The 26494-nt window shown below is 46.1% G+C and overlaps 5 protein-coding genes across 9 annotated transcripts in view; 2 read left to right on the top strand and 3 right to left on the bottom strand.

Moving 5' to 3' along the window:
* The first annotated feature begins 1593 nt into the window (after positions 1-1593).
* On the top strand, positions 1594-2718 carry LOC120903014 (6-pyruvoyl tetrahydrobiopterin synthase). The gene is made up of 3 exons (XM_040312185.1): positions 1594-1881; positions 1945-2024; positions 2117-2718. The coding sequence occupies exons 1-3, from the start codon at positions 1814-1816 to the stop codon at positions 2494-2496; spliced, it is 528 nt and encodes a 175-aa protein (XP_040168119.1). The 5' UTR covers positions 1594-1813; the 3' UTR covers positions 2497-2718.
* Positions 2697-4837, bottom strand: LOC120903013 (alkaline ceramidase). 4 transcript variants are annotated; one of them, XM_040312181.1, is made up of 5 exons: positions 4733-4837; positions 4500-4640; positions 4013-4269; positions 3811-3948; positions 2697-3690 (listed from the first exon to the last, which is right to left on the bottom strand). In XM_040312181.1, exons 2-5 carry the CDS (start codon positions 4593-4595, stop codon positions 3375-3377), a joined length of 807 nt encoding a protein of 268 aa, XP_040168115.1. In that variant the 5' UTR covers positions 4596-4640; positions 4733-4837; the 3' UTR covers positions 2697-3374. The 4 variants fall into 4 exon arrangements, with proteins under 4 accessions (XP_040168115.1, XP_040168116.1, XP_040168117.1 ...); XM_040312182.1 differs by having other exon boundaries at positions 4500-4660; positions 4733-4812; XM_040312183.1 differs by having other exon boundaries at positions 4500-4671; positions 4733-4797.
* Positions 4838-7345: 2508 nt separating this feature from the next.
* Positions 7346-11347, top strand: LOC120901778 (protein shuttle craft). Its single transcript, XM_040310017.1, has 4 exons — positions 7346-7475; positions 7642-10386; positions 10457-10808; positions 10882-11347. Exons 2-4 carry the CDS (start codon positions 7793-7795, stop codon positions 11014-11016), a joined length of 3081 nt encoding a protein of 1026 aa, XP_040165951.1. The 5' UTR covers positions 7346-7475; positions 7642-7792; the 3' UTR covers positions 11017-11347.
* A 580-nt stretch (positions 11348-11927) lies between these two features.
* LOC120901779 lies at positions 11928-13436 on the bottom strand. Of its 2 annotated transcripts, none has more exons than XM_040310019.1 (3): positions 13314-13436; positions 12495-12706; positions 11928-12394 (listed from the first exon to the last, which is right to left on the bottom strand). In XM_040310019.1, the coding sequence occupies exons 2-3, from the start codon at positions 12699-12701 to the stop codon at positions 12068-12070; spliced, it is 534 nt and encodes a 177-aa protein (XP_040165953.1). In that variant the 5' UTR covers positions 12702-12706; positions 13314-13436; the 3' UTR covers positions 11928-12067. The 2 variants fall into 2 exon arrangements, with proteins under 2 accessions (XP_040165953.1, XP_040165954.1); XM_040310020.1 differs by lacking the exon at positions 13314-13436 and adding an exon at positions 13199-13308.
* A 1781-nt stretch (positions 13437-15217) lies between these two features.
* LOC120902419 (developmental protein eyes absent) overlaps positions 15218-26494 on the bottom strand; it is a 37985-nt gene continuing 26708 nt past the window's right edge. The window contains exons 4-8 of the mRNA XM_040311141.1: positions 19268-20795; positions 17732-17927; positions 17489-17603; positions 17153-17397; positions 15218-17007 (exon numbers count right to left, since the gene is read on the bottom strand). Coding sequence (XP_040167075.1) covers positions 16826-17007; positions 17153-17397; positions 17489-17603; positions 17732-17927; positions 19268-20795 — 2266 coding nt within the window. The 3' untranslated portion in view covers positions 15218-16825. The remainder of the gene's footprint in view (positions 17008-17152; positions 17398-17488; positions 17604-17731; positions 17928-19267; positions 20796-26494) is intronic.

Genomic DNA, 26494 nt, shown 5'->3' with positions numbered 1-26494 from the left:
TCCTGCAATTTTCTACCGGATATGGTTTGTAGACTGGAACTAAAATTGTATCGGTTCCAGACCCGGATCAATTATCGTTCCGAATCCGGAACAGATCCAGGTACTGTTCCTGAAAATGAATGAAATCGGAAGCTATTTCTGGATTAGTATGGGTTTATGATCGGTTCCAGGACCGGCATGAGTTCGTGATTGGTTACAGGTCCATTTTGGATTTACTTTCAGTTCCAGGACTGATTTGGATTCATGAGTAGTTCCAGGATCGGTATAGGTTCAGTTTCGGTTCCAGGTCCGGAATGAATTCAGTATCAGTTCCAGGAACAGTATGGGTTCATAATAGATTCCAGGACCAGTATGAATTCATGATAGGTTCTAGAGTAGGTATGGGTTCATGATCGTTTCCAGGATCAGTATGGGGTCATGATAGGTTCCAAGACCAGTATGGCTTCAGGATCGAGCGGACCCAGGGTCGCTATGGGTTCATGACAGGTTTCAAGACAGGTATGGATTCCTAGCACCGGTATGTGTTTATGATAGGTTCCAGGGCAGGTTCGGGTACATGATATGTTCCAGCTATGAGTTTATGGTTGGTTCCAGGACCGGTATGAGTTCATGATCAATACCAGGGTGGGTATGGGTACATGATCGATTCCAAGACCACAAAAGATTATTGATATGTTCCAAGGCAGTTATGAGTGCATAATCATGGACCGGTATGACCAGTATTGGTTCCAGGACTGATAAGGATTCAGTATCAAGTCCAGAACTGGCATTAGATCATGTGCAGTTTTGAACCAGAATAAGTGATGTATTGGTGTATTGGAGGACCTGTATTGAATTGGTTTGGGTTTTAGGTCTCTCAAGGGGTCGTCATAAGTATCTCAGTTTGACAGGGTCCTGAAGCGATTAAGTTCCTCGCACTATGTAGAGTACAGGGGATCTTAGAAAGTTACGCAGCTCTGTTACCTGTCCAAATTAACTAGTGTTCTAAAAATCGTACAACAAACTTACAATGTGTATATCATCAAAAATTTATTGTAAACGAGCCGTCCCGCGGTACATTCTTCAACGGGGATGATACAAATAACATGTTCGTCAGGGGTTCAAGCCTAGAATGGACCGTCCCTCCGCAGTAAGGACTGATTATCTGGCTGAGTAGTACTGAGTAAGTATCGAAAGCCTGTATTATAGGCCGGCATGTCCGCGTAAGACGTTACACCAAATAGAAGAAGTATTATAAACAGTCATAGATACATTGTATACATTTCCAACAGAAATTTAGATCTAGTTTAAAATTTCAAACTCTTTAGTACTCTTTTAGTACAACCGTCATACGAGCAGCCGTGAACCCTTTGCTGTAAACAGTCCGTGAAGGAAAGCACAGTGGGAAAATGTTACAAATTATGGGTAAATTTTGTAATAATATTTTTACAGTGTTTGAAACTGTTTCAACCACTCTATGTTGTAGTATTATTGACTCACTTAAAATAATTTCCTATTTTCTCATTTCTTTTCCATCATCGTAAGCGAAAGACATGAAAGGAAAAATTAATTTAAATTTCCACGTGTGCACCACCATGTCCCACTGTACGCACCGTCCGCTCAGTGTGTTTTGTTTTGATCGTGCTGTTCCGCAACAACAACAACAAAAAAAGAAAAAAGAAACGTGACGGAAAAGCTATTTTCCCTTCTTCCTCCCTTTGCAGTATTTTGACTGGACGCCTGCGGCATTCCACTGCGGTATTCAACAAGTTGATAGAAGTACAGAGTGGTGTTCACGTTCCTGCCCCAGGCTTTGTAACAACAACGGCTGACCATGTCCTCCCGGCCCCAGGTTTATTTGACCCGCAAGGAATGCTTCAGCGCGTGCCATCGTTTGCACAGGTTCGTTGTTTGCAATTTGACGTGAAAAGGAAACAATACAGTACAATAATTTCTCTTCAACAGCCCGTTCCTGAGTGAGGAAGCGAACCGGCAGGTGTACGGCAAATGCAACAATCCCAACGGCCACGGACACAACTATACCGGTAAGGGTGAACGGTTCCTTCTTCTACTTCTTAACTATTCGAAAATTTGCCCGAAATATTTTTTTTTTGCCAACCTTCTTTCGCCCCACCAGTGGAGGTGACGGTGCGCGGCCCGGTCGACGGCAAGACCGGCATGGTGATGAACATAACCGACCTGAAGGAGTACATGAACCAGGCGATCATGAAAAAGCTGGACCATCTCAACCTGGACAAGGACGTGCCGTACTTTAAGAACCTGGCCAGCACCACCGAAAACGTGGCCATCTTCATCTGGGACAGCCTGAAGCTGATCATGGACAAGCCGGAGCTGCTGTACGAGATAAAGATACACGAGACGGACAAGAACGCGGTCATCTATCGGGGCGAGAAGCACACGGTCGGGCATCACCATCATAACGAGACGGTAAAGCAGTCGCGCGTTACCAACTCGTCCGAAAACTCGTCCAACATGTCGTCCGACTCGGACAGTTAGGCGTTCGACGTTCGGGGATGAGAACATTGAACAGTATATTTACCAGTACTACATTGCAAAATACTGAAACGATCTGAAACGCGTACATCCCATGACACAAGACTTCCGGCACAAGCAAGGGTGAATATGTTTGGCATTGACAACACGATTTGCGCAACAGGTACTTCTTCCTTTAGGAATTAATAAAAAAAACCCGCTCATTTTTCGGCTATAATGCTTAAACTTTTGCATACTTTTTATTAAAACTCTTTAAAATTGGAACACACAAAACTACGAAAAAAAATAAAATAAACTGTTGATAGCGCACTAAGTATAAATAATTTAAAATCCACCCTGTTGCAATTAAAAACCCAATTCGATTCGTTCTATATATATTTTGCTCTCTATCACACTGGCGGGGTCGCCCTCTTTGTAGCAGCAACGTGCCTTTTTAAAATCATATTTCTAGTATCACTCCTCGGTTGCTTAAACACGCATACACCCTAGCGGTACAGCGGTTTCTAGGTTTAAAGGCTAATCAACACTACGACAACAAAACTGGAACGGAAACTGGAACGAACCTTCTCACGCAAGCAAGACCAATTCTTCAATTCCTAACCAGCGCCATTGCCCCATGCTAATCTACCGTGCAAAGCGTTTTGCTTACATTTTTGTATGCTTCTTTTTTGGTACGTTTACTGCACACTTCCTCTCTTTGCGTGTTCCGTGTGCGAAACCAATCGGTGCGCTCCGTTCCGCTACGGTGCAAGTACAATGAAGTGGTTTTTTTTGTCATTTGCTTTCAGTTTTTGGCATATGTAAAGAAGATTTTGAAGTAGATGTATTGCGCCTACGGTAACCCCCCCCCCTCTCTCCCTCCCTGCCTGCACCGGCCAGTTTTAGATGGCATCATCAAACTTTTTGTCGTAATTGATCGACACGTACGGTATGCCGAGCTCGAAATCGTTCCGCGGCCAGTACTTGAGCGTGGGCCGGCTTTCCGGCCGCTCGTCGTTGACGAAGAAGTAGGCAAACAGTACGCAGGCCGGATAGGCGGAGATGAAGATGAGAATGTGCCAGAAGCCGTGCAGGTACGGGAAGTTCATCCGCGACCAGGTGTCGCAGAACATGCGATCGTTAATCCAGCAAACGATGGCCATGATCAGGATGGTGGTGTTGCGGACGCCCAGCCGATACACGCGCTCATCCTGCACGCTACAATTGGGAACGGTTACAGTACGAGTGTGTGTGCGTTTTTGAGAGAGATCGAGGGCTCAAAGGGTAATTAAACTGCCATTAAGCAAAACACACACGCCCGTTATTAGTGATACTTACATTTTAAGCTCCTTGTACAGCAGGTAGGTGGCTGGGATGGCTAGAAACATGAGCGCAAACGCATTGATGGCGGGATGGCAAAACGAAAGCCCCGTTGCCACGATGGAAAATATCGTCATAGACAGACAGAAACGTTTCCTAGGGGGTTGTTTTCGACATTTAGCTTGTCAGTGCTTCAAACAACATAGTAAACCATGCTCACCTGGAACGTTTAAAAATTCTCGGAAAGTGGCGCCGCGGACAGAACAGGCTCAGCGTGGCCATAAACACCCACAGTATGGTCAGCTCATCCAGCAGCTGGCCGAGCAGGCTTAGGGTGGCGTGGAAGTAAGCGGACGAAAGCCCCACCACGATCAGCAGCACCCAGATCAGATGGATGGCCGGCTGTATGAAGCGGCCGTAGTCTTTGAACAGGTAGATGAGGAACGGTGGCCCGAGCAGGAAGAGAATGTTGCTGATCTAAAAACGAAAGGCGAGAAAGTGTTGAAAGGAAGCATTTAAAAAAAAACTGGCGAGTGTACTTGCGCTCACACGCGTGCAGTGGAAGGGATGAAGTACTACATTACATAAGTGCAATGAGGCTTAGTTTACGCCACACCACTTCACTTGTTGCAAACAATTATCTGATCCGTTTTTAAAGGGATTTGACAAACAATTTGAACAAAAAGGGACACATGCACCATACTAACCGTATTCACAAACTCCGCAATATCGGGCGATACGAGATAGTTGCCCTCGCACCAATCCACTGGCGAGCTTCCTCGTTCTAGATGTTCCCAAGTCATGGTTGCTGCAGCAACATACACAGCAACTTTGCTGTGAACCTTTGGCTGAAATTACAACAGCTTCACTAAATGCATCCTTTAACAACGTAGGAATTGCACAAATTGAACTGAAAAACGGACGAGAAATTGTTTCTTACCTTGCTTTGTTGTTGATAGGGGTTTTTTGCGTGTTGTGTTGATTTCGATGTTGACCCTGTCCGAGTTTGTTTTTTTTTTTTTTGGTGTTTGGCAGCTCGTTTTGCAACCCGAAGTTTCCCCCAGTGTGGCCAGATTATTTTGGCGATTTTCGGTAGGCGCATCAAAATTTTATCGGTAGTTTTCGGTAGGTTAAAACTCGAAACTTAAAAGAAGTAAAAGCGAAAGAAGTCTTAAGCGGGATGGGAGGGGGTGCTAATGCGGAAAATGAAAGTTCCATCTCACGAGAATATGCATCCTTTAATTAGGGTATGGATTAGATTTGGTTCAGCGGTTACACAAATGATCTGAAATGATCAGATCTGAAGTGTCGATCTGAAAATTGGAATTCTAAGCCAAAGAAGGACTAACCCAAGCAAAATATTTCGAGGATAATGAACATAAACTCATGCCATCTCTTTCTATTCATCAGCTCTACTCTCTCACACGCATCGATGAACTTTTAGACATCTCTTTGTTCATTGTGCTATATTGAAGGGTTTAAAACTGATAGATAACGATTCATGTTCATGAACTAGTAATGGTCAAATGGTAATGGTGTAATGTTTGCACCATGGTCAACATGAGTTCAATTCCATTTTTGTTGTTTTCATTGATGATTTAAAGTTTTGATTTCTTTTTAAAACATGCAGCTCCGGTAACTTCCCAAACGCCACAGATTAAGCTTAAACGACTGGAAAATTAAATATCCATAGAAAAAAAATGAAAGCTCCACAGCTTCATTGATTTGATCAATAGATGGCGTATTACAACTCAACATAATATTGCTATCCTTTTCTTGCAATGTGTTTCGACAAGTTTCATCTTATAATGATCTATATAGCCTTCTAACTTTCTGAGCAAAAATCTATATGAATGGTCGTGTGGTCAGATACGTGGGTATCAACACCAACGACCATTACTCAAATCTCACTTGCTTCAGTACTGGTGGTTTCGGTTGGAGTTCAGTATTTAAACAATCGTATCGTCGTTCTAGTTCTAGCGATGCATAACTTCAATGCGAATCCATACAACAGTACAGAGGAAATGAGAAAGCTCTCCTCCAAGCGATGAAGCTCAACTGGTTGGAGTATCCCACCAACAGAGAGCGCCACCATCTTTTTCGCTATTTTTAGAATGCATGAGTCGTTTGCCGTCTGCTAAACGAAGTCTTTCTATATTCCGTTTAGGTAGAGAACTTGAGTCGTTTAGAAGCCGTTTAGTGGTCGTTTAGTGGATTTGTGGCACTTGGGTTGTTATCCAGTAATCTTCAGATCATCATTTTAATCCAAGAACTGGCCGTCGTGTAGGTTTTTTTGGCTTCTTTCTTCGTGCTACGCCTGAGCAAAACCACATACAATTTCTGCGAGATTTTGTTTATACTTCAACGCATACTAGATTTTGTTATGGAGCAAACCGTCAAATTGTGTGTCGATGTATTGGTGAGAAAGAACACCATAAGCCCACCTGATATACAGTCTGTTCCCAAGTTACGCGGTTTCTGCGATCCCGACGAATCCGCGTAACTCGAATATCCGCGTAAGTCGAATTTCACGTTTTGTGACTAAAATACTGTTTATAACTCGGAAATTTTGGTTTAACTTAGTACTTTTATACACTTTATTATTGATTTGATATGATTCGTGCAGAAAATTCTAATATTTCTGGCTTTTAAGTGGTTTCAATTTGATTGTAAAAATGAAATTCATACCGAACTTGATGCATATTGTACTGATTTAATGTGTCAAATTTAGAAAACCGCGTATCTCCGAATCCGCGAAGTCGAGAACCGTGTAACTCGGGAACAGACTGTATACACTCACTTTGGTTAAATGGTTGCGTTCTCAACAGTGCTCCTGCCGAAATCTGCCAATATAATCTGGCCACACTGGCCCGCAGGGCAAAAGCTCACTTGAAAGGTCAATAACCGTCGCAAAACGTCAAAAACGACCGTCGCCAGCGCCTCGAAATCGTTGTGAGTTTCGCTCACTGGCGACGTCGGTTTTGACGTTTTGCGACGGTTTTGCGACGGTGGCCGCCAAAAAGCTCGCCTTGCCCTGTGGGCAAAGTGACCAGAAATACCGATGTATGTATATATCTAGGGTTTGAAGGAAAAAATCTTAATTTTTTAATCATTTACTACAAAACTCAGCCAAACAATTAAATAAATCTAAATAATCCAGCGAAAATCAAATGACAGCACGTACGATTAAATCGTATCCAATGGAGCACTGCTGCGGCCCTAAGCGGTCGTGTGGAGCCCCGACAAAAAGAACTAGTCACCACAAAAAAAAATGTGCATCTTAGTCCTTCTTTGGCTTAGAATTCCAATTTTCAGATCGACACTTCAGATCTGATCATTTCAGATCATTTGTGTAACCGCTGAACCAAATCTAATCCATACCCTAATTAAAGGATGCATATTCTCGTGAGATGGAACTTTCATTTTCCGCATTAGCACCCCCTCCCATCCCGCTTAAGACTTCTTTCGCTTTTACTTCTTTTATGTTTCGAGTTTTAACCTACCGAAAACTACCGATAAAATTTTGATGCGCCTACCGAAAACCGTCAAAATAATCTGGCCACACTGCTCCTCGCATCGAAAACCTTTCGCAAAGTGGTGTGTGTCCTCTGCGTGAGCATTAATTTTGTATTTTATTCTTTAATTTCGCTACAAATCTACTCCCTTTTCCCTTCGTTTGCCGGGTGAGTGATCGCTGCGGGAACTGAAGTGCTGCCGGGTTATCGTGGGGCAATTGCTACCGATTTCCCCTCGCAGCGAGCCAGCTGTGTGTGGCCGCACACTTTCCCCCGTACCTTTTTATTTCATCACTGAGAGCAATTGGGTTGTTTTATCTCTCCTGTACTGTAGCCGACAACTTTAACTTGCGCTGGTCGTATCGAGGCGGACACCGAGCGGAAGGGGGAGCAGCAGCACCACCGAGTGCCACGCCACCCGGCGTGTGGAGGCCTCTCCCGTGGCCAACAAGGGGGGCGTGGGTCCCACGTCCGCCACGGCCACCATGGCAACGAGCGATGGAAATGCGGCCAGCAGTGGAAGCAACAGCAGTAACACCTTCGACGACTTCATTTCCCAGTTCAATGCACGGGTGCAGATACAGCAGCAATTGCAATACCTCCGGACGCATCATACCACCAACAACAACGACCACCAGCAGCAGCAACCGGCAACGTTCCAGTATTATGGCTTTACCTCCAATCTGACCCCAACGGCGGCGGAGTTTGTCCCCCGTAAGTACCAGACCGAAGCGAATGATGGAAATAGTGGGGCTGGTGGTGGTGGTGGAGGTGCACTTCCACAAACGATGGTTTCAATGGCAACCACGATGCCTGCTGGTTCCGCCAGACCGGCTGCTGTTGCTGACAATGAGGATGATTATGATGGAGACGATCGGGAAAATAGTCACCGTGCTGGATCGACAAACCACTACGGAGGAGCTGGAGGAACTGGAGGAGGTGGTGCAGGAGGAAGCAGATCGTCCGGCGGTGGTCGTCCGCGGCGCAACGAAAGCCTTAAGCCACGCAACGGGTGGCACACGCGGGACGATCGGCCCGTCGCACGGCAGGGAAAGTGGAAAGCCAACCTGCAGACGGCCGGCAGTGGTCGGTTCCGGCCGCACGATGACGATTATACCGTGGGCGATGTTCCACCCAGAAATGGCGAAACGAACTCCCGCCGCAATGGGCAGCGCCAGTGGGGCAACCGTACGATTCAGCCCGATCGAAGCCCGATCGACGAAAGGCGCACGAACGGCCAGTCGAAGGGTGCCGGTGCCGCTCCGCAACCGGAATCCCCGTCGGCCACACCGCTCTCCAAGTGCTCCCAGCGCGAGAAGCTGATGCGCGAAATCGAATGCTACCGGCTGGAGTGTCTGGTGTGCTGCGAAATCGTGAAGCCAATGCAGTCGACCTGGTCCTGCGGCAACTGTTACCACATCCTGCACCTCGGGTGCGTTACCAAGTGGGCGACCAGCTCCCAGTCGGAGGATGGTTCCGGGTGGCGCTGTCCCGCCTGCCAGCACGTGTCGAAGAAGGTGCCGCGCGAATACTTTTGCTTCTGCGGCAAGCAGAAAAACCCGGCCTACAACCGGGAGGACTTGGCGCACTCGTGCGGCGAAGTGTGCGGCCGGCGGGACGTTTGCGAGCATGCCTGCACGCTGCTGTGCCATCCCGGCCCGTGCCCACCGTGCCAGGCGTCGGTGCAGCGCCGGTGTGGCTGTGGCCGGTTGGAAAAGACGGTCCAGTGCTGCCAGAAGGAGGAGCTGCTGTGTGAGGCGGTGTGCGAGAAGCCGCTAAACTGTGGGCTGCATCGGTGCGACCGGCAGTGTCACGCAGGGAGCTGCGACACGTGCACGGAGCAGGTCCAGCACAGCTGCCACTGTGGCAAGGGTGAGCGGTCGGTGGTGTGCAGCGTGGAAAACCTGGCCGTCCAGCGGTACGGGTGCGGGAAGGCGTGCGAACGTCCGCTCGGCTGCGGCAATCATCGGTGCGCCCGGCTGTGCCACGAGGGCGAGTGTGAGGCGTGTGCGGACGCGCCGGACCGGGTACGGAGCTGTCCGTGCGGGCGGGAGCCGATCGTGCCGGGCAGTCGCCAATCGTGCCTCGACCCCGTGCCGACCTGCAGTGGGCCGTGCGGGCGGAAGCTGGCGTGCGGTCCGCCGGGCGCTAACCACTGCTGCGAGGCGGCGTGCCACCGGGGCGCCTGCCCGCCGTGCAAAAAGTCCACCACGGTTAAGTGCCGGTGCGGCAGCATGGATCAGCCGATGCGGTGTAAAGAGCTGACGACGCGCGCCGACGATGCGCGGTGCAAGAAGCGGTGCGTGCGGCGGCGCAGCTGCGCCAAGCACAAGTGCAACCAGGTGTGCTGCATCGACTTCGATCACATCTGTCCGAAGACGTGCTCGCTGCCGCTGTCCTGCGGCCGGCACCGGTGCGACAAGCCCTGCCACAAGGGCAACTGCCGGCCGTGCCATCGCGTGTCGTTCGACGAGCTGGCGTGCGACTGTGGCGCGAACGTGATTTATCCGCCGGTACCGTGCGGGACGCGCAAGCCGGCCTGCGATCGGCCGTGCGGCCGGAGGCACGCGTGCGACCATCCGGCCCTGCACAACTGTCACGCGGAGGCGGAGTGTCCGCCGTGCGTGGTGCTGACGACGAAGTACTGCCATGGTAGGCACGAGCAGCGCAAAACGATCCCGTGCTATCAGGAATCGTTCAGCTGCGGGATGCCGTGCGCAAAGCCGCTCACCTGCGGCCGGCACAAGTGTATCCGGGCGTGCCACGAGGATGAGTGTGCGCCGGAGGGTGCGGCCGGTGTGTGCAAGCAGAGCTGTACGCGGACGCGCGAAGCCTGTCCGCATCCGTGCAATGCGCCGTGCCACGAGGGCGAGTGTCCGGACGTGGCGTGCAAGATTGTGGTGGAGGTCACGTGCGAGTGTGGCAATCGCAAGCAGCAGCGCACGTGTCACGATTTCTCCAAAGAGTACCGGCGCATAGCAACCGCCCAGCTTGCCTCGTCCGTGCAGGAGATGCAGCGCGGCGGCTCGGTGGAGCTCAGCGACATTCTGGGCCCGGTGCGACCGAAGAACAACAAAACGTAGGTGGCACTGGATGGTCTCGAGAGGCGTAGAATGATAATTTTTAACCATTTTTTTCACCCCTTGCAGACTAGAATGCAACGAAGAGTGCCGAATGCTGGAGCGCAACCGCCGGCTGGCGATAGCGCTGCAGATACGCAATCCCGACCTGCCGTCCAAGCTGCAGCCGAACTACTCGGAAACGTTGCGCGCGTACGCGAAGAAGGACCCGGCCCTGGTGCAGATGATACACGACAAGCTGACCGAGCTGGTGAAGCTGGCGAAGGAGAGCAAGCAAAAATCCCGCTCCTACTCGTTCCCGGTGATGAACCGCGAGAAGCGTGCGATCGTGCACGAAATGTGTCACATGTTCGGGGTGGAGTCGGTCGCGTACGATGCGGAACCGAATCGGAACGTCGTCGCGACGGCGGATCGCTTTACGGTGGGTGTGCTAACGATCCTAAGAGTGCAAAGTGTGTGGAATGTGTCTAACCTGCTCTCTTTCCCTTTCGCAGTCCTGGCTGCCGAGCATGAGCCTGATGGAGGTGCTGCAGCGTGAGAACGGGCAGCGCCGGATCGTGGTGCCGAGCTTAAATGCATGGGGCAAAACGACCTTGACCGGCGCGGCTGCTAGCTCGAGCAGCAAATGAGATGGCGCGGAGAGGGAGGAAATTCGAAGAAGTTATTATTTTTTCTTTCTTTTTTTGTTGTTAAGAAAAGCCCAGTGTCGACAGGAATTGTGTTTTTTTTTTTTAGTTTTTAAAGTGTTTTGTTTTTGCTACTTTTCTTTCCTTCAAACCATCGTGCGAATCCGACTCTCCCTTGAGGGAGAAGCGGTTTCATTCTGTTTGTTTGAAAAGCTGTGTAATTAAATTGTATTTATTAAATTGCAATAAACCGAAAAGTGAGCCCAACGAGAAAACCCCAGTTAAGGAGAGGAGAGCAGAAAGGGGTCGTCGCGGCTGTCGATGCAAAGGAAAATTGTTTGTGTCAGACATCTCATCCAAACCATTACTGGAACTAATTCCGAACCGGTCAGTACCTGATCCAGATCCCGATATCGGTGCTCAAACTATTCTTTTTAAATACCGATCCAATTAATGGCCAAAAAGGGTCCAAAAAAGCCTTCAGCAGCACCTGTATCTGTGTGTCATAGCTGTCCCAGTTCAGGAACCGTTACATTACCTACTTCGATCCAGCAACTGATTTCGCTATCATTTCTGTCAACGGTGTACTCCAGGGCGCTGTTTTTTTTTAATAAATTCTGCGAAGACATTCAAGCCTGATCCAAGCAGCCAGAAAATAACAAATTCAATTCACGCTACCGACCACACGGCCCTACACAAAAGCGTCATTTTTGCGACATCATCGAATTATGTAAGAAAGACTATTCTGAAAGGGCCGTGCGGTGAAGCAACAAAGAAATATTCATTTCTATTTTCGCTTTTCCTCCCAATCACTACCAATTTTTAAACCATGTTCCAAGGATTCTAACGGATGGCCAATTTCACAACGCTTACACACTCAGCAACACACACACACAAGTAACGAGTACACCAGATGAAGTATCCTAGAGGCTTCACTGATATTTTATTAGCTCAACAAGCGTCCACAGAACTCGCCCAGGGTAAGGGGGAGAGGGAGGGGTACCACCATAATCACGGAATTTAATTACTTTCACACCTGCGAAACCCCGGTGCTTTACTTCCACTTGTTGTTGTCGTAGTCCCACTTGGACGACACGCCGTGGATCGGGTTGATGTTGAGGTCGAGCATGCGCTTCAGCTGGGCCTTCTGGTGCTCCTCGTCGAACGTTTCCGGGATCGGTTCGTACACGAACGCCTTCAGCAGCATCATGCCGATCAGGCTCATGGAGGCGGCGATCAGGGCGGCGCCGAGGCACGCCTTCCACTCGCCGGTCGGGTGCTTCATCTCGGCGAACGTCTGGCAGAACGAGGCCCGGTACAGGGCCTTCTTCTCCTGCACCGACATCTTCTTCCAGTCACCCTTCTCCTTCTCGCGCAGAGCCTACAAAAGAAAAACAAAGCCGCGGGAGAAAAAATCACACCCGGAAGAGATTAATTAATGAGAGAAAGCAAATACGACCACGCTGCTCGAGCGCACTTACCAGGACATCACGGGTGTTTTCCTTGAAGCGGATGGCCGGCATCGGGTAGTCGACGCGGTCAGCGTACACCGGCAGACCGTTCCAGCCGTGTCCAACCACCTCCCGCTTGCCGATCTTCTGCGTGATCATGTCGTGGGACTGGCGGGTGCCAATCTTTGCACGCAGCGCAGTGCGGAGCACCACCGACGCTAGGTTCACGTTCGCCATCGTTTCTGTTTTGAGGTGGGAAAAAAGGGCGAAAAGGGACAATCAATCAGTCAACTCCTTCACTTGAAAAACGATTCCAATGCACTCTCTCCCAGTCGGGGTGAGTGTCTGCGCAGTGTGTCTGCACAAGAACATATGACTGCTATGATAGGGATGAGGTGTGCACGACAAGACAGCAGCGAGAGCAAGGGAAAAAAACATCGTTATGTAATGGTTATAATTAAGCCCTTTTTTCTGCCAACACCCCCTCTTTAGGGCAACAGTTGCACCACGGGTTGCAAAAATAAAACTCACGCAAACAATCAAATCACTAGCAAAAACAGTGCCATTTGCAAACTACCCCTCCGGGATGTGTGCAAATCCCAGTGTATGTCCAAGCTGGGCCAGCTTATTTTCACCATCTTTCTACGATTACGAAATCATAACCCCAAAAAACACTCCCTCCTTCTGCTGGCAACAAAACGGAACGGTTCTTCGCGGGACCAGAGCTTGCCAACCTTGATTTCCACACACTTGCAGCAATATTTGATTGGAATGGAACAAGAGATCACTAAGGGCACGGGTTTTTTCTCCCCCTCGAGGCCTTTTTGCAGCACCGCAAGCAACACTCACCTCCAGTGAATTTGGAACCGACCGAGAATCGAAGAAGTTTTTCGCTGCTGTTTAGAAAAAAATAGTCCTTCAATTTTTTTTGACCGATCTGTCACCGATTGTACAGTGGGCGAACGGGTTCGGTCATCGATAGTGACAGCATACAAATTTAGAGCGAATTTAGATCGTTTCTGTGCTGCCCTCTGGCGGGGATTTGCTACGAGCGGAACAGTGGTACAATGATTTTAAGTTTAACTTGAAACGAGCGTTGGAATAGCGGTGGCTTATAGTAAAAATAGTATTTTTTTGTTATTTCTGTCTAACGTGCTTGAGGAAAATTATTCTTATTGAATGTTTATGATGGAAAAAGGCACATCTTTTTGAAATCGGAAGCCATAAAACCTATTTGATACTCCTATCTCGGCCGAATTTCGAAGTGTTTGATGATAGCTTTAGTACAAAAATAAGTGTCGAGTGTTTATACAAATTGTTTATGATGTTCTTCAGTAAATATCTATGTGAAAGATGTAGAACAAACATATCTGTGAAAATAATGGCCAGAAATTACGAAAAATCTCAATTGCTCAATGATCATTCGAATCGTGTCATCATCATCATGATCACGTGCCAAGTAAAGTATGTAACAGACATTTCTCGAACTCCCTTTTCTTCTTTTCCCTTGTAAAATTAACTTCCGACAAAGCGTATTGTGTTGTAATACGGCCGTTTGGAAGATTACTTGGCTGATCCCAGTTCATAAAAAGGGTAACCGCTTCGCATGTTCTAATTACCGTGGTGTATCCGTGGCGTGGTGGCTAAACTCGATCGTCTTGCCGTTGGGTGTAGACTGCTAGCATGGTGTAATTCCTATTTAACTGGAAGAAAGTATGGATTCAGGATATATACTGATTTGTCGATTTCTTTGATGGTTGCTCCGGGGTACCTCAAGGAAGTGATCTAAATCTTCTCCTTTTCAATCTCTTCCTAAATAATGTGTCTCTCTTACCCTCTTTCGATAGTATTTTGTTATATGCAGATGATGTCAAAATCTTTTTCCTTGTATCCTCATTTTCCGATTGTTGTGCTGTCCCCTTGACTGAAATGCCCTTGACTCGTTTTCTGTATGGTGTCTCTCTAACGGTCTTCCATTGTGCCCGAATAAATGTTATTTCTTTTGGCAGATCCCACAAGATCGTCCATTATTATACACTGCGCGCCACTCCTATTAGCTGTATAACATCGGTTAAGGAATTGGGAGGTTGGCTAGACGAGACGTTGTCATTCAATGTTCATATTGAACACGTTCTTAACAAAGCCAACAAATCGCTTGGTATAATTGTTAAATTGTCGTCCGAGATCGGGGAGCCATACTGTCTCAAGGCTTTGTACTGCTGCTGGGTTCGGTTCACCCTTGGCTATACCGCCTTTACCCTTACCGCTCCCTTAGTTTTTGAGGCTCTTTCTGATCAACGATCGATGATGATCGATAGTTTGCGATGAATTTGATGTACAAAAATGAACTTCAGTTATATGTATAACACGATCCAGGGAACAAAAATTTCATGAAATTAATAAAAAATGATCCAAAATGAACTATAATGACTCTGAAATGTACAAAAATGAATATCAACGGTATCCTAGAGAACAAATTTTGGCAACAAATGGAGCAAAAACCTGTTCATCGGTGAGTCATTGCACAGAATGAACTATCGGTCGTCATCGATCGGTCATTGGAAACTGCCTCTTTAAGTTAAATGATGTTAAGTTAACCCCATGAGGAGGATAAAAGTAAGAGAAAATTTAAAAAAATATGTTCTTTATTTTTATTTCATAAAATATTTTTTTTATTTTCTCTTCCTCGCTTTACTTCTAAAAAATAGAGAATAAATTTACTAGAAAATACATAAATAGACAAACAAATAAAATACATTTTTTCTCTTTATTTATTTTCCATGCTCTTCATCTTTCCCTATACGACACATGATAGTGCTCACGAGCGGAGTTAGGATGTACAGTTTCATGCTCCATTTGTCCACAACCCGAAACGCGATGTGCCTAACACTTACATGCTTTCGGGTTCACGTGACGGTGCATTACTATATCTTTGTCACCCTGTTGTTTCGATGCGATAAACTTTACTCTATATAGGATAATATTTTGATTTGATGTAGACTATTGTAAACTATGTACAGCTGCTGTTGAAGGATCGCCCATTATCGGAGTATTTTTTTATTCTGTATTTTGGGCCCTTTGACGTTCCTTATTGATGGGAGGATGATATTTGCTCTATGTCACAGCTAAAACAAATTACTACACCTACAAGATGACCAGTCCCCCAGGAGAAGGGTTCACTTTTTTATGCCACCAAGTGAGGACGACGTTAAGATAGGCAACAGTATGTACAGTGAGTTTATCGACATTAATGATAACTTTTCCAACGCTTCACGCTTCAAGTGAGAGCCCTTTTTACTGCTGATATCTCCTGACGCCTTTCCACTAACAACTTGCAATTCTAGCTAACGCAAACATGTTCACTGTTATCGCTGGCATGTCTTGCATACGCTCTCTCTCACATAATTGCTATTCGCCATTATTATTCGATTATAATTTTACATACTTTTACATAGACACAACGTTTGGGCGAGAAGAACGAGGGGGGTAGTATTAAACAATTATTTAAAAAAGAAAGGAAAACAATGTATTTGCACTGGGATGTACTGGTGGCGCCGGTGTTGATGGCCATCTCATTAGGAGTTTTTCGTTCTTAAACAGCTTTTCGTTCTTCTTTATTATAGACTTTCATTTCGTGTATTTTTTTGCTTTTTTTACTTGCTGTACTCTGTTCCCTTTTATTTTCAAAACAGCTTGAAGATGTTTAGTTTGCGTTTTATCTTCGTTTTTCCCCCTGTTACATTTAACTAGTAGAGTTTTTTCATGTTTTTCTTTGCTCTATACAACTTTTTTTTCTTTCTTTTGAGCATTTTCATTTGTTGCATCTATTTTCATCTTCTGTGTTCTATTGTGTTTCCCTTCTCTATATGTTAAGGGTTTCTTCTATCTTAGCTTTTCTCTCTTTCTTTTTTTTCATTTCATTTCAGAGCTTCCGGAAGCTCGGAAACGACTTACAGACTTCCAACGTGTTCAGAAGCGACTTTCCCTTTTTTTTCTAACCATACAATTTACATCTAACAAGCTGCACACTATAAACAATAATAAATACTGGCTGCCTTCCGCCACAGTTGCCTCGCGCATAGTACGCAATCGATCCGCGCAATTTACACCCCATATTCCCCACCTTGAGCGATCGGTACACTACAACAGGCAGGCAGGAGATGTTGCAAGATTAGGTAAAAGAACATCGCGCGATCTTCGCGTAGTATTTTGCTTCGTTCCTCGCACTTGTTTTGTCTTTTGGTTTAGGTTGGTGTTTGACCTCACGGCAGCGAATGGCATCTATTCCGCACGGCCAAGGTTTCCGACGATCGGGCTGCTCTAGCGGCTGGTACGGCCGGTGGCGAGACGGGGTAAAGTTTTCATAAGAAACCCATCTCGAGCGCGGTGTGTAGCGATCGGATATCGCTGTGGCTCGATATCCGCCAGAAGGGGAAGTTGAGATTTTTTGCCGCATTCTCCTCGTCCTGCCCGTCGCCCACCACGACGTACGTGCTTTTGCGCCCGAAGCGTGTCACGATCCGCTCGAAACACTGCTCCTTGCCTGGGGGGAAGAGTGTGGAGGTGAGAGAAGAATAAGGGAATAATGAGTTAAGTACAGCTTAGAAATACGTCTAATATTTGAAATAAAATACAAAAATCGAAAAAGCTGGGGTCCTGCAAGTAGGAAAACCCTGCAAAATACTAACCGATTTTGTTCGCACTGTACACGTTCTCCACCGGGAAGACCTGGCCAAGCCCGTACAGGAGAATCTTTGCCAGCGCTGGTACGAGCTGCGTCGTCGTCACCAGCACGTTGACGCAGTTCTCGCGCTGTGCGATCATGTTCAAACACTTGAGCGTTAGGCTGTGCCAGCTGTCCGTTTCGTGCTCGATGTCCGACCGTACCTGCAGCCAGTGGTCACGCTTCTGAGGCCCTAGCAAGCCACCAACACTGTCCAGGGGAGAGAGAGAGAGAGAAAAGAAGAGCAACACAATCATTAGAATGGATTCTGGATATTTTAAGCAGCAATAAAGCGACTCACTTGTTCCGGTAGGTGTTGTACGTGTCCTTGATTTTCCGATAGCGAAACGCGAGCTTCCGCATCCAGTCGACGCCACCGCGCACACCGTTCGGAAGGCAAACATTGGGTGGAGCTCCTGGGCAGGAAGAAAATACACACGGAAAAAGGGACCGCTGTCCGTTAGCCTTTCAAATTCAAATATTGATTTAGGACTTTGGGATGGGCGGGCCGGAGGAAACTCCGGTTTGCCGCCTGCTGGCTTACCTTGTGGCGTGGCCGTGTGGAACCCATCGGCGGCAAAGTTGTAGTTGTTGAGATCCTGCCCGTTGTCGTCGGACGCCACGTCGTCGATATGTATCTGATCGCACTCCTCCAGATCGTTGAAGAAGAAGTACGCATCGGCCATGTTGAAGATCAGCTCCTCCATCCGGTAGCCGAGCTGCACCTGGTGGTCGCGGTTCTGCAATGGGAAGGAGAAGATTTTAATAGACGGTAAGTGGATGTTTGCTGCCAGAAATTAATTTCAGTTAAAGACAAATTGTACAAACTTGGATAAAAATTCAGGAACTAGTGTTGTGCTTCACGAATCATTCGTAAAGTGAGTAATGAGTGACTCGAAGCTCGTGGTGAGCGATGAGTGACACGAATCTTGAATCGACTCACCAAAGATTCATGCATCTCTAAGCATTCGTGAATCTTGTCATACTAAAATGAACCTAGGACATTAATGAATCTCAAAGAGTTGTGAACTTCTAAAGATTCATTTATCGCTAAAGAGTGATGCATCTTTACTAGCTTATTTTTATGCATTCTTTGATCAATCATAACATGTTACTAGGGAATCGTTTCTAAAAGACACTGAAAATAGGCCTTATTTGCACTAAATGCACAAAATCACAATTAGTTACCGATATTTCTCACTACAAACAAGAATTAAAAAGGGGAGATAAATCCTTAGAAAATAATTCATAAACAACAGAAGATCTTGGAATTATTCTTATCAAATTCAGTTAACTTTAGATATTTTTTAAGATATTCATGAGTCTTCAAAAAATCATGAATCTTCTGAGGTTTATGAATCTTCATTCGTGAACTTAATCTTTGGAAGATTCATGAATCTCAAAGCTTGAGGTTCAGATTTAAAGATTCATTTTGATGATTCATTGAGCCGAACTCACTCTTATCGGAATTCAAATCAATTGTACCGTGTTGGGTCGACGGATTCTAATCACTCCCACTCAAGACCAATAGATGTATGAAGAAGCAATATTTGGAGACTGAAATTTGTTCTTTTTTTCAGACTACCAGCTTCCCAATAAATGTATCGAGGAACACATAATTGAATCTGAATTAATAATTGAGTAATGAATAATTAATAATTGATTCTGAAATAAATGTCCCATTTGCATGGATGAGAACCCGTAAAAAATGAGTTTTCAATCCCAAAATACTCATACACCATAACTAATCAGTCCTCTAGAGTGTTTCAGATGAAAATAACATATAAACACTGTTTGTGATCAGGGAATTCGTCGCAGAGAGTGAATGAGTTAAATCCCAAAAGAGTGATTCGCAAATTTGGCTTAAATGGAGCGAGTGATTTGAATCCGAAATAAATCCTAAAATCCAAAATAGCGTGAGTAACGAAAAAATTCATATTCTACTGTTCGTGTTACTTTGATTCCGTACACTGCACTTGCAGCATTCAACTCACTCACTCACTCATTCTTACTCAGTGCGCACATCACTAGTCTGCCGCCTGGGATTGCTTCATTACTTCTTCGAAATTGCCCCTCATACCTTATTGTACCGGCCAGCGTACGACCCGGTCAGCAGCGAGTGGAAAATGATGATCGTCTCGTCCAGATCCCACACGAAGATTCGCTCCGGTGCCTTCTCACTAATGCCCGGCTCGCTGGTGGAGCTCCGAGTTGGGCTGGGATGGGCGTGGCGTCTTCCCCGCGCACGTCCCGACTTCCCGGTCGGTGTCGTTTTGCTGCTAATGCCACCACCACCACCGCCAACGCCCGGCAGCGCCCCAATCCCCGCCGTCGGTGAGATCGAAATCGGCGACTGGGGCGAATGCGAATGGGCCAGCATGTTCGGTGTGGTTGCGTGCGCCTCCGAAGGGCTGTCCGCGGACAGACCCGCGGCCACATGGAACCCGGCCTGGCTCCCGCTCGAACCGGGCGAGCTGACGTACGGCGAGTAGCTGGCCGTGTTCGCATAGTACGGGCTGTACTGATCGTTGTAGTAGCTGTACCCATCCTGCTGCCCCGCCCCGAACTGCCCAAACGACGAGTTGTACCCGTAGGAGGAGTACAGCTGGGCGGAATTGTTGTTACTGGCGGCGGCCGCGGCCGCATACGGTGACGCCAGGTACGTGTTCGGCGACGGGATCTTGGTCGAGGCGGTACGGGCCGCCCCGTACGCCGTCGCACCGTACGCGGAAGAGTAGAACGCGGGCGTGTACTGCTGCATGCTGTTGTAGTAGTTGTAGTAGTCCGACTTGTGGTCGTACACGTTGGTGGCGGCGGCCGCAGCCGACTGGCTCTGGAGTGCGTCCAGCGTGGCGGCAGTGGCGACGGCGGTCGTGCCGGGATTGGCGCAGAACAGGCCGGTCCCGTCGAGGTGGTGGGCGGCGGTCGCTGGACCGAGCGGAAGGTTGGTGGCCGACGCCGCCAGATGGTTCGCGTCCAGTCCGGGGCTGCGCAGTTCCGACTTGACCGTACCGTCGCTAAGCCAGTGCGACATTCCCAGCTCGGCAGCGGCGGCCGTGGTGGCGGTGGCGGTGGCCACCCCGCCTCCAGTGGTGAGCAGCGGGCCTAGAGTGCTGCTGCTGCTGCTGCCAGTGGCCAACGTGGACAATCCATCCACCAGCCCCGCGGTGCTGGAACCAGCCGAGCTGCCACCGGACGAGACCGTGCCCGTGCTGACGACGGTGGAGGAGCTGTTGCTGCTGCTGCTGCTGCTACCGCTGCTTCCTGCGCTGTTGTTTAGCCGGCTTGTCAACGAACTGCCGACTGGACTGGCGGCACTCCCAAGCGTACCGTAGCTTAGGGTGAGCCCGTTGTGTAGCGACAGCGAACCGCCGGACGTGTTGCTGGCACGGTACGGCGTGCTGGTGGTGGATGTGGGGCCAGTGCCGGCGTGATTGAAAACGGTATGCTCGCTGCCGGTGGTGTGGTGAGCCGACAGCGCACCGGGCGGATAGTGGAACGGTGTTCCCAGGGCTAGTGCCGGGCCCGCTCCGATAGTGTCCAGCGTTGCTGACACGGCCGTCGTTGCTGCTCCTAGTGGCGATGAGTCGGCGAGATTACTGTACAATCTGAAAGAGAGGGAAAAGGTTTGAAAGGGGAAAACCATTATTACGTGGTACGTGGTGGCCGATTTTTGTTTTCTTTTTGGAAGGGAAAATGAAGCCATTTTTCTTCAAAGTTCGTATTTCAACCATTAGTCATCTGCTGGGCTAGGCGGCCGGTGACACACACACCAACCAGCGCCAACCGGAAAGCGTATAAATCAGACACCATTTTTAAACCTTTTTACTGTTCTTTTTTCCCGGTCTGGTCGCGATCTTCATTAACCCTTGAAGGGATAGTGCGTTTTTTATCCTTTGTACAACGTACACACCCGGTATTGCTTATTCCTGCACCGGACAAAGAGACAAAGTAGGCTGGTTTGTGTGCGTGTGGGGTGAAGTTTTTCCTTTTTTGATTTATGTGGGTCGAGAGACGTGTCAGGGCGCAAAACAATGCCTACTACACGCTATGACTACCATCATCATCATCGTTATTATTATGACGCATCGTCCCAAACTGTCCTACGTCGACGGAGCTTTCCTTTCTTTTCTTTTTTTGTTTCAAGTTTTCCTTCGTGTACCGGGGGACTTGTAACGTATTTATTTTGGTTTGGTTCGTACCCACATCGAGCGAACGATACCAACCGATAGGGCGGCCCGAAAGCAATAATAATAATAATAATAATAATAATAATAATAACAGTACAAATATTAATGTTGATCCGAACACAGCCAAACATACGGATCCGCGTACATACACAACACAACAATGCGGTGTTGTAAAAGGAGATCGGGTTTTCCACCCTCCGGCTCCGGTGCGCGTGCGCCCGTTACCTTCGTCTCCCCGTCCTTTCCACACACACACGCACGCGCTGGTTTGTGGCTCGAAATGTGGTTGTGCATTAATTTTATTGTAATTTCACACTTTCTTCCTAATTATGAAAACTCACCAAACACATGCCACATGGTGCAGCAGCAACTGTGCGCCGGTGTGTTGTAATGGAAAAGGGGGGAGGGGAGAGGAGAGAACGTAGCTTGAAACGGGAGCATACAAAACAGGGACAAACGGGGTAAGTTAGATCGTTTTTTTAAGAATTAAAATAATTATCGATTTATCAGCATAATTTAAAACAACTGATAAATAAATCACAAATAACACCTACATTTTGTACTTTAAATTAATATTAAAAATATTTCAGATATTGTATTGTACAGTAGGCTGTGAAGCGAATTAAGCGTAAATAATGCAAGTCGTCCAAGATAACGTTTGATGTGAAATTTCAACCCACATACTAGTATTACTTTATTTTTTGGGATATTTAATAAAAAAATAATAAAAAGCAACAACAAATCATGGAAATTTGCCATTATGTCCCAAATTCCGAGAAAGAGGACCATCATCATAAAATTATGCAAGAAACTCCATTTCGTGTGTATTTTTTCTGATATACTGGTACTTAATTCTCGTATTGTGAGCTAATTTAGCTAAATTATTAATCAAAACTGAATATCAAAAAAAATCCATATTGCATATCTTCAGGCGTTTCTGTTACCCTTTTTGTATAGATCAATGCAGATTGCTCTCAGAAATATCGCATAATTAAAGCTAAAATAACGATTTTAACGATTTTAAACATCATTTAAACAAAGTTTTATGTTCTTGAATTATTGTTTCAGAATGATATGTTGTATAACATAGAGTTTTTGGAATTCTTCAAACATTAACTCTCACACAAGCCTTCAGGAACGCCTGATGGTATGCAATTTGGCATACATTAACGTACTGATTTACTTTTTGAACTGTACTTTTTGTATTTCATTTGTATTAAATAGAAATTGTACCCATTGCAAGGCGGGCGCAATAGGAAATACCAACACAATTAAAACCTTAAGAAATGTAACACAAAACGATTCGTGTGAAAGTGCCGCAAAGAAATATAATCAAGGTCAACAGAAACATTCCTTTACTGTCTGATACAAAGAAACAAAAATGTCAGCTATTGTCTCCGCTCGCGAAGCCGTGTGGTGTAAGGTGCCCTTAAGTTCCATCAAATGGACGCTTCAGAAGGTATAGGGGTTACTCCTTCTATCGGCTGCGTATGTGTGTGTGTGTATTGTCACATTCCACAAGTGTGCGATTCAGTTGTAGTAATCCGATCCCCGACCGAGACGTGCCGAGAGCCCTTCTGCTGCTGCTGCTAGCCCTCTTCTTCCGGGAGGTGACCTTTTTATGCTTCGATTGTCGCAGATCGAGACGTGCGCGTGTGTGTTTTCCTTCCGTTCCGGTACGCCACGGCCACAAACGATCGCTAGCCTCTTTCACCCACTGTCATGTGCACTCAAATTTCTGCCCACCGATGCAAAGATCGCGCTGCTACTGTCTCTCGCACAGGCCCAATGTATGATTTTCCCAACGGTTTTGGTGGCTTTGGTGTCAAACAGAATATGTTGTGGGCTAGCATTGAGACTTAGAAGAGACACCAACGGGGCAGAATTTGCTGACCTGCACACGTTTGCAACAAAATAGAGCAACCTGTATTTCTTGGAAACGGACGACCCACACCCATTATGGGTCGAATGTGCGTCTGGTCGTATGTGAAAAGGAGGAACTGTGAAGTAGTGCTTTCCTTTATGGAGCGGGGGCACACAAGTGGCCAGGGGGGATAGAACGCAACTTTGTACAAAAAAGACGTTTCATTATCGCGACAGACAATCATCCGCGCACACTGCTGTAACTTGCTTACGCCAACAAACACGCAAACCAGCAAACGAACCCCGTTTTGTGTGCGTTAAATTTTTGAATATTTTGGCGCGTAGTTCTTTTTGCTTCGTTCAACCTGCCAATCATGTACCGTTTTTCTCCCGGGGATGGTTAAATTGGTTTATGCTGCTGGTACGAGTATGAGACAACCGAAAGAAAACAACAACAACCCAACAAATGAGAAAGGTAAGCAAAACAACAATAAACAAATACTGTGCAAAACGCACCACCCGGCCGGCCGTTTTGCCAGCCAGGGGAACATTATTTTGTCGATCGCTGCGCTAAACAACGACCAGGCAGCACAACAGAGTGTGAGAACATTTTTATGCTTTCCCGGCAAAAATCTGCGCACACGAGCAGACCATTCTTCTGGTTCGATGATGACAACAACAAAAAAGAACCACCTCAAACAGCACTTTAGGGTTGTTTGTGGCGGGAAAGGAGTAAGCGTACAAATGTGCTTTTTTGAATGGATTTTATTTGTGCATTTTGGGCAGTTGGTGGCAGTTTTAAACGATCACGTTTTAGAAAAGCAGTACATGTGCACGGGAGTTTAGTCCATATCAGCAATTAGGAGTAAGATATGCAGTAACTAAATATTTCATAAATGATTAGGGAGGGCTATTTAAATGCTATAATATTCTTTTATTGTTTGAAAGAAAAATAAATAATAACAAAACAATGCTCAAACGAATCGATTATTCGAGAGCTAAATTGTAAATAGGTTTCAAGTTAAAATCTTGTAAAGCAACACTTATAATCTTTTTAAGAATGAAGATAAAAAATGTACTTAAAAGAAGTACGAATAAAGAAAGAAATTGATTCATAAGAAAAGAAGGCAATACACTAATCAATAAGGTAAGTATTTAATTTGAGACGTAATAACATAAGGAATTAGGAAAGTAAAAGAAGGATGCGAAATATGAAATTGAGAAAGTAAGCCATTAAAAAAATAATTTTAAAAGTGAAAAGCAAATTAAGTTAATTTAAAGAAGTAATTAATAACATTAAATACGAGAATAAGACCATTTGTAACATGTAAACTATAAGTAGTAATAACAATAGCAATAAAAACTGCTAATAATATGAACGTAACTCATAATAAATAAGATAAAATAAACGAAAATGAATCCAAATACCGAAAAGACATTATTAGTTCGTAGAAACAAGCAATAGATGATGTAATAAAGAGAGGAGAGGTTAGCTTTAACACAAAAACATGGTAAATGAACTTAAATAATAATTGGGAATGAAATACAAATTTACTACAAGTAAGAATTTAAAATAATTTTAAAAGTATGCATAATGATGCAAATTTGAATTCTTTAATGAAACCCCAACAACTTTCGTTGGCAAATCATAACAAAATCTTTCACACATTTATCTTTCCCCCAAAAGGCGTTGGACCACACACATGCGGCGGCACAGAGTTTAGGTCAGTTTGCTTTCCAAATGGCACCACGACAGGGTGGTCGTCATGTGTCTCTCGCACGCTGGCTTCCATCCTAAGGTCCATCCCAAACCAAAACTCACGCAACGCATTCATCTTCATCTAATGCTTCCTATAAAGTCCAGCGAGTGCGGGAGCTAGCATCATGGTTAGTTAATTTGAACTGTGTCTAACCATTGCGGTGACAACCGAGTCCGAGATGCTAGTTTGGGGCATGGGAGGAATCGAGTGGTAGACGGTAGTGATGGTGGTCAACGTTTCCGTTTTGTAATTTTTCCCACCAACTCACGGGCATAAGCTATGCTGGACCATGTAATATAATCTCGTAATCCATCGCCACCTACACGACATTTTTTGGGAATGATTATTGCGAGGTTCTGCTGTGATGCGAACCAATTTTCGGTGGTTTTCAGTAATTATGTTAGAAAGGGTGCTCATTTTATTTTACCTAAAACATTTCAAATATCTAATTCAATTATATAGCAATTATTTGAAATGAAAGAACTTGGATTGTTTCTGTACACGCTGTTTTCAAATATCAATCTATTGAAATCTAGTTGAGTTGGTTGCAGTTCACATTGCTTTTAAAACTGTGTAGTGATCGTTTCCATAACATATTTGAATGATCACAATCTTGAAGATCACATGCTAGACCATTACTGCTGATCGATAAATTACAACCATCTGTTTCTGTAGCTTTTATCATTATCATGTACTGATCATGTCTCGCTAACCGAACCGACCGGGAAGCCGTTGTCATGGGTCGTGTTTGACGAGCGTGTAGTACAAGCCATAAATAAACATAGCTCCGTTACCATTTTGTACGTGCTTTCCCAGTAACGGCAATCAAACGACGAAAAAAAAACCTCTTAATTTTAACACCATCAAATACATTTCCACCATTTGCCTTTCGACGACGTCCGCTTAACGTCGGGAGAGGTGAAGTGACAAACAGCACAAATAAATCGAGTCAAATGGAAAGATTCAACATAAACTGTAGCACGTGTTGTCCATAAAAAAAAACACACACACACACACTGACACTGACCATCAACGGGCGAAGGCTCCCACCGGGTGATCCCTTCCAGCACGATAAGCATTGCTCGGACGACGTCTCCAGCAACTCCCTCGGCTCGCTGGTGGCAATCATAATAATCCGTTCCTAATCCAATTGACCGAATGTCTTCATCTCGTGGCGCGTTTCGTTCGCTTCGTTCGCTTCCGATACCACCAACGGCGATGGTGTTTCCACGTACCCGAACCGGGCCAGTCTGCACCGTGGGGTCTGATTTATGGTCCCGATATGTTCGGTCTTCCTAGGCAGCTTTCTACTGGGCGCACTACTACTAAAAACCCTTTAAGGTGTTCAATTTTTATTGAACGCTACGTTAATGTGCTCTGGATGAGTTTAATTCTTGCATGGTAAAAAGTGTGTTAATCACACTAAGAGGAAGACGCATAGGTATGTTCTCGCCAGTACGCCTGTGGAATGGCAATCTTTACCGTTGATCAAAC

This window comes from Anopheles arabiensis, chromosome 3, assembly GCF_016920715.1.
Source record: "Anopheles arabiensis isolate DONGOLA chromosome 3, AaraD3, whole genome shotgun sequence".
Lineage (NCBI taxonomy): Eukaryota > Metazoa > Arthropoda > Insecta > Diptera > Culicidae > Anopheles > Anopheles arabiensis.
The sequence above is the reverse complement of the archived record's forward strand: the minus strand, read 5'-3'. Positions and strand labels throughout refer to the sequence as shown.

Excerpts from the sequence above, each read along its gene's own strand:
- LOC120903014 (XM_040312185.1), top strand. The coding sequence starts at position 1,814 with ATGTCCTCCCGGCCCCAGGTTTATTTGACCCGCAAGGAATGCTTCAGC. Across the intron at positions 1,882-1,944 it reads GCGTGCCATCGTTTGCACAG|CCCGTTCCTGAGTGAGGAAG; the intron begins GTTCGTTGTTTG and ends TCTCTTCAACAG. Across the intron at positions 2,025-2,116 it reads CCACGGACACAACTATACCG|TGGAGGTGACGGTGCGCGGC; the intron begins GTAAGGGTGAAC and ends TCGCCCCACCAG.
- LOC120903013 (XM_040312181.1), bottom strand. The coding sequence starts at position 4,595 with ATGACTTGGGAACATCTAGAACGAGGAAGCTCGCCAGTGGATTGGTGC. Across the intron at positions 4,270-4,499 it reads TTGCGGAGTTTGTGAATACG|ATCAGCAACATTCTCTTCCT; the intron begins GTTAGTATGGTG and ends TTTCGTTTTTAG. Across the intron at positions 3,949-4,012 it reads AGAATTTTTAAACGTTCCAG|GAAACGTTTCTGTCTGTCTA; the intron begins GTGAGCATGGTT and ends ACAACCCCCTAG.
- LOC120901778 (XM_040310017.1), top strand. The coding sequence starts at position 7,793 with ATGGCAACGAGCGATGGAAATGCGGCCAGCAGTGGAAGCAACAGCAGT. Across the intron at positions 10,387-10,456 it reads CGACCGAAGAACAACAAAAC|ACTAGAATGCAACGAAGAGT; the intron begins GTAGGTGGCACT and ends CACCCCTTGCAG. Across the intron at positions 10,809-10,881 it reads CGACGGCGGATCGCTTTACG|TCCTGGCTGCCGAGCATGAG; the intron begins GTGGGTGTGCTA and ends TCCCTTTCGCAG.
- LOC120901779 (XM_040310019.1), bottom strand. The coding sequence starts at position 12,701 with ATGGCGAACGTGAACCTAGCGTCGGTGGTGCTCCGCACTGCGCTGCGT. Across the intron at positions 12,395-12,494 it reads AAAACACCCGTGATGTCCTG|GCTCTGCGCGAGAAGGAGAA; the intron begins GTAAGTGCGCTC and ends TTTCTTTTGTAG.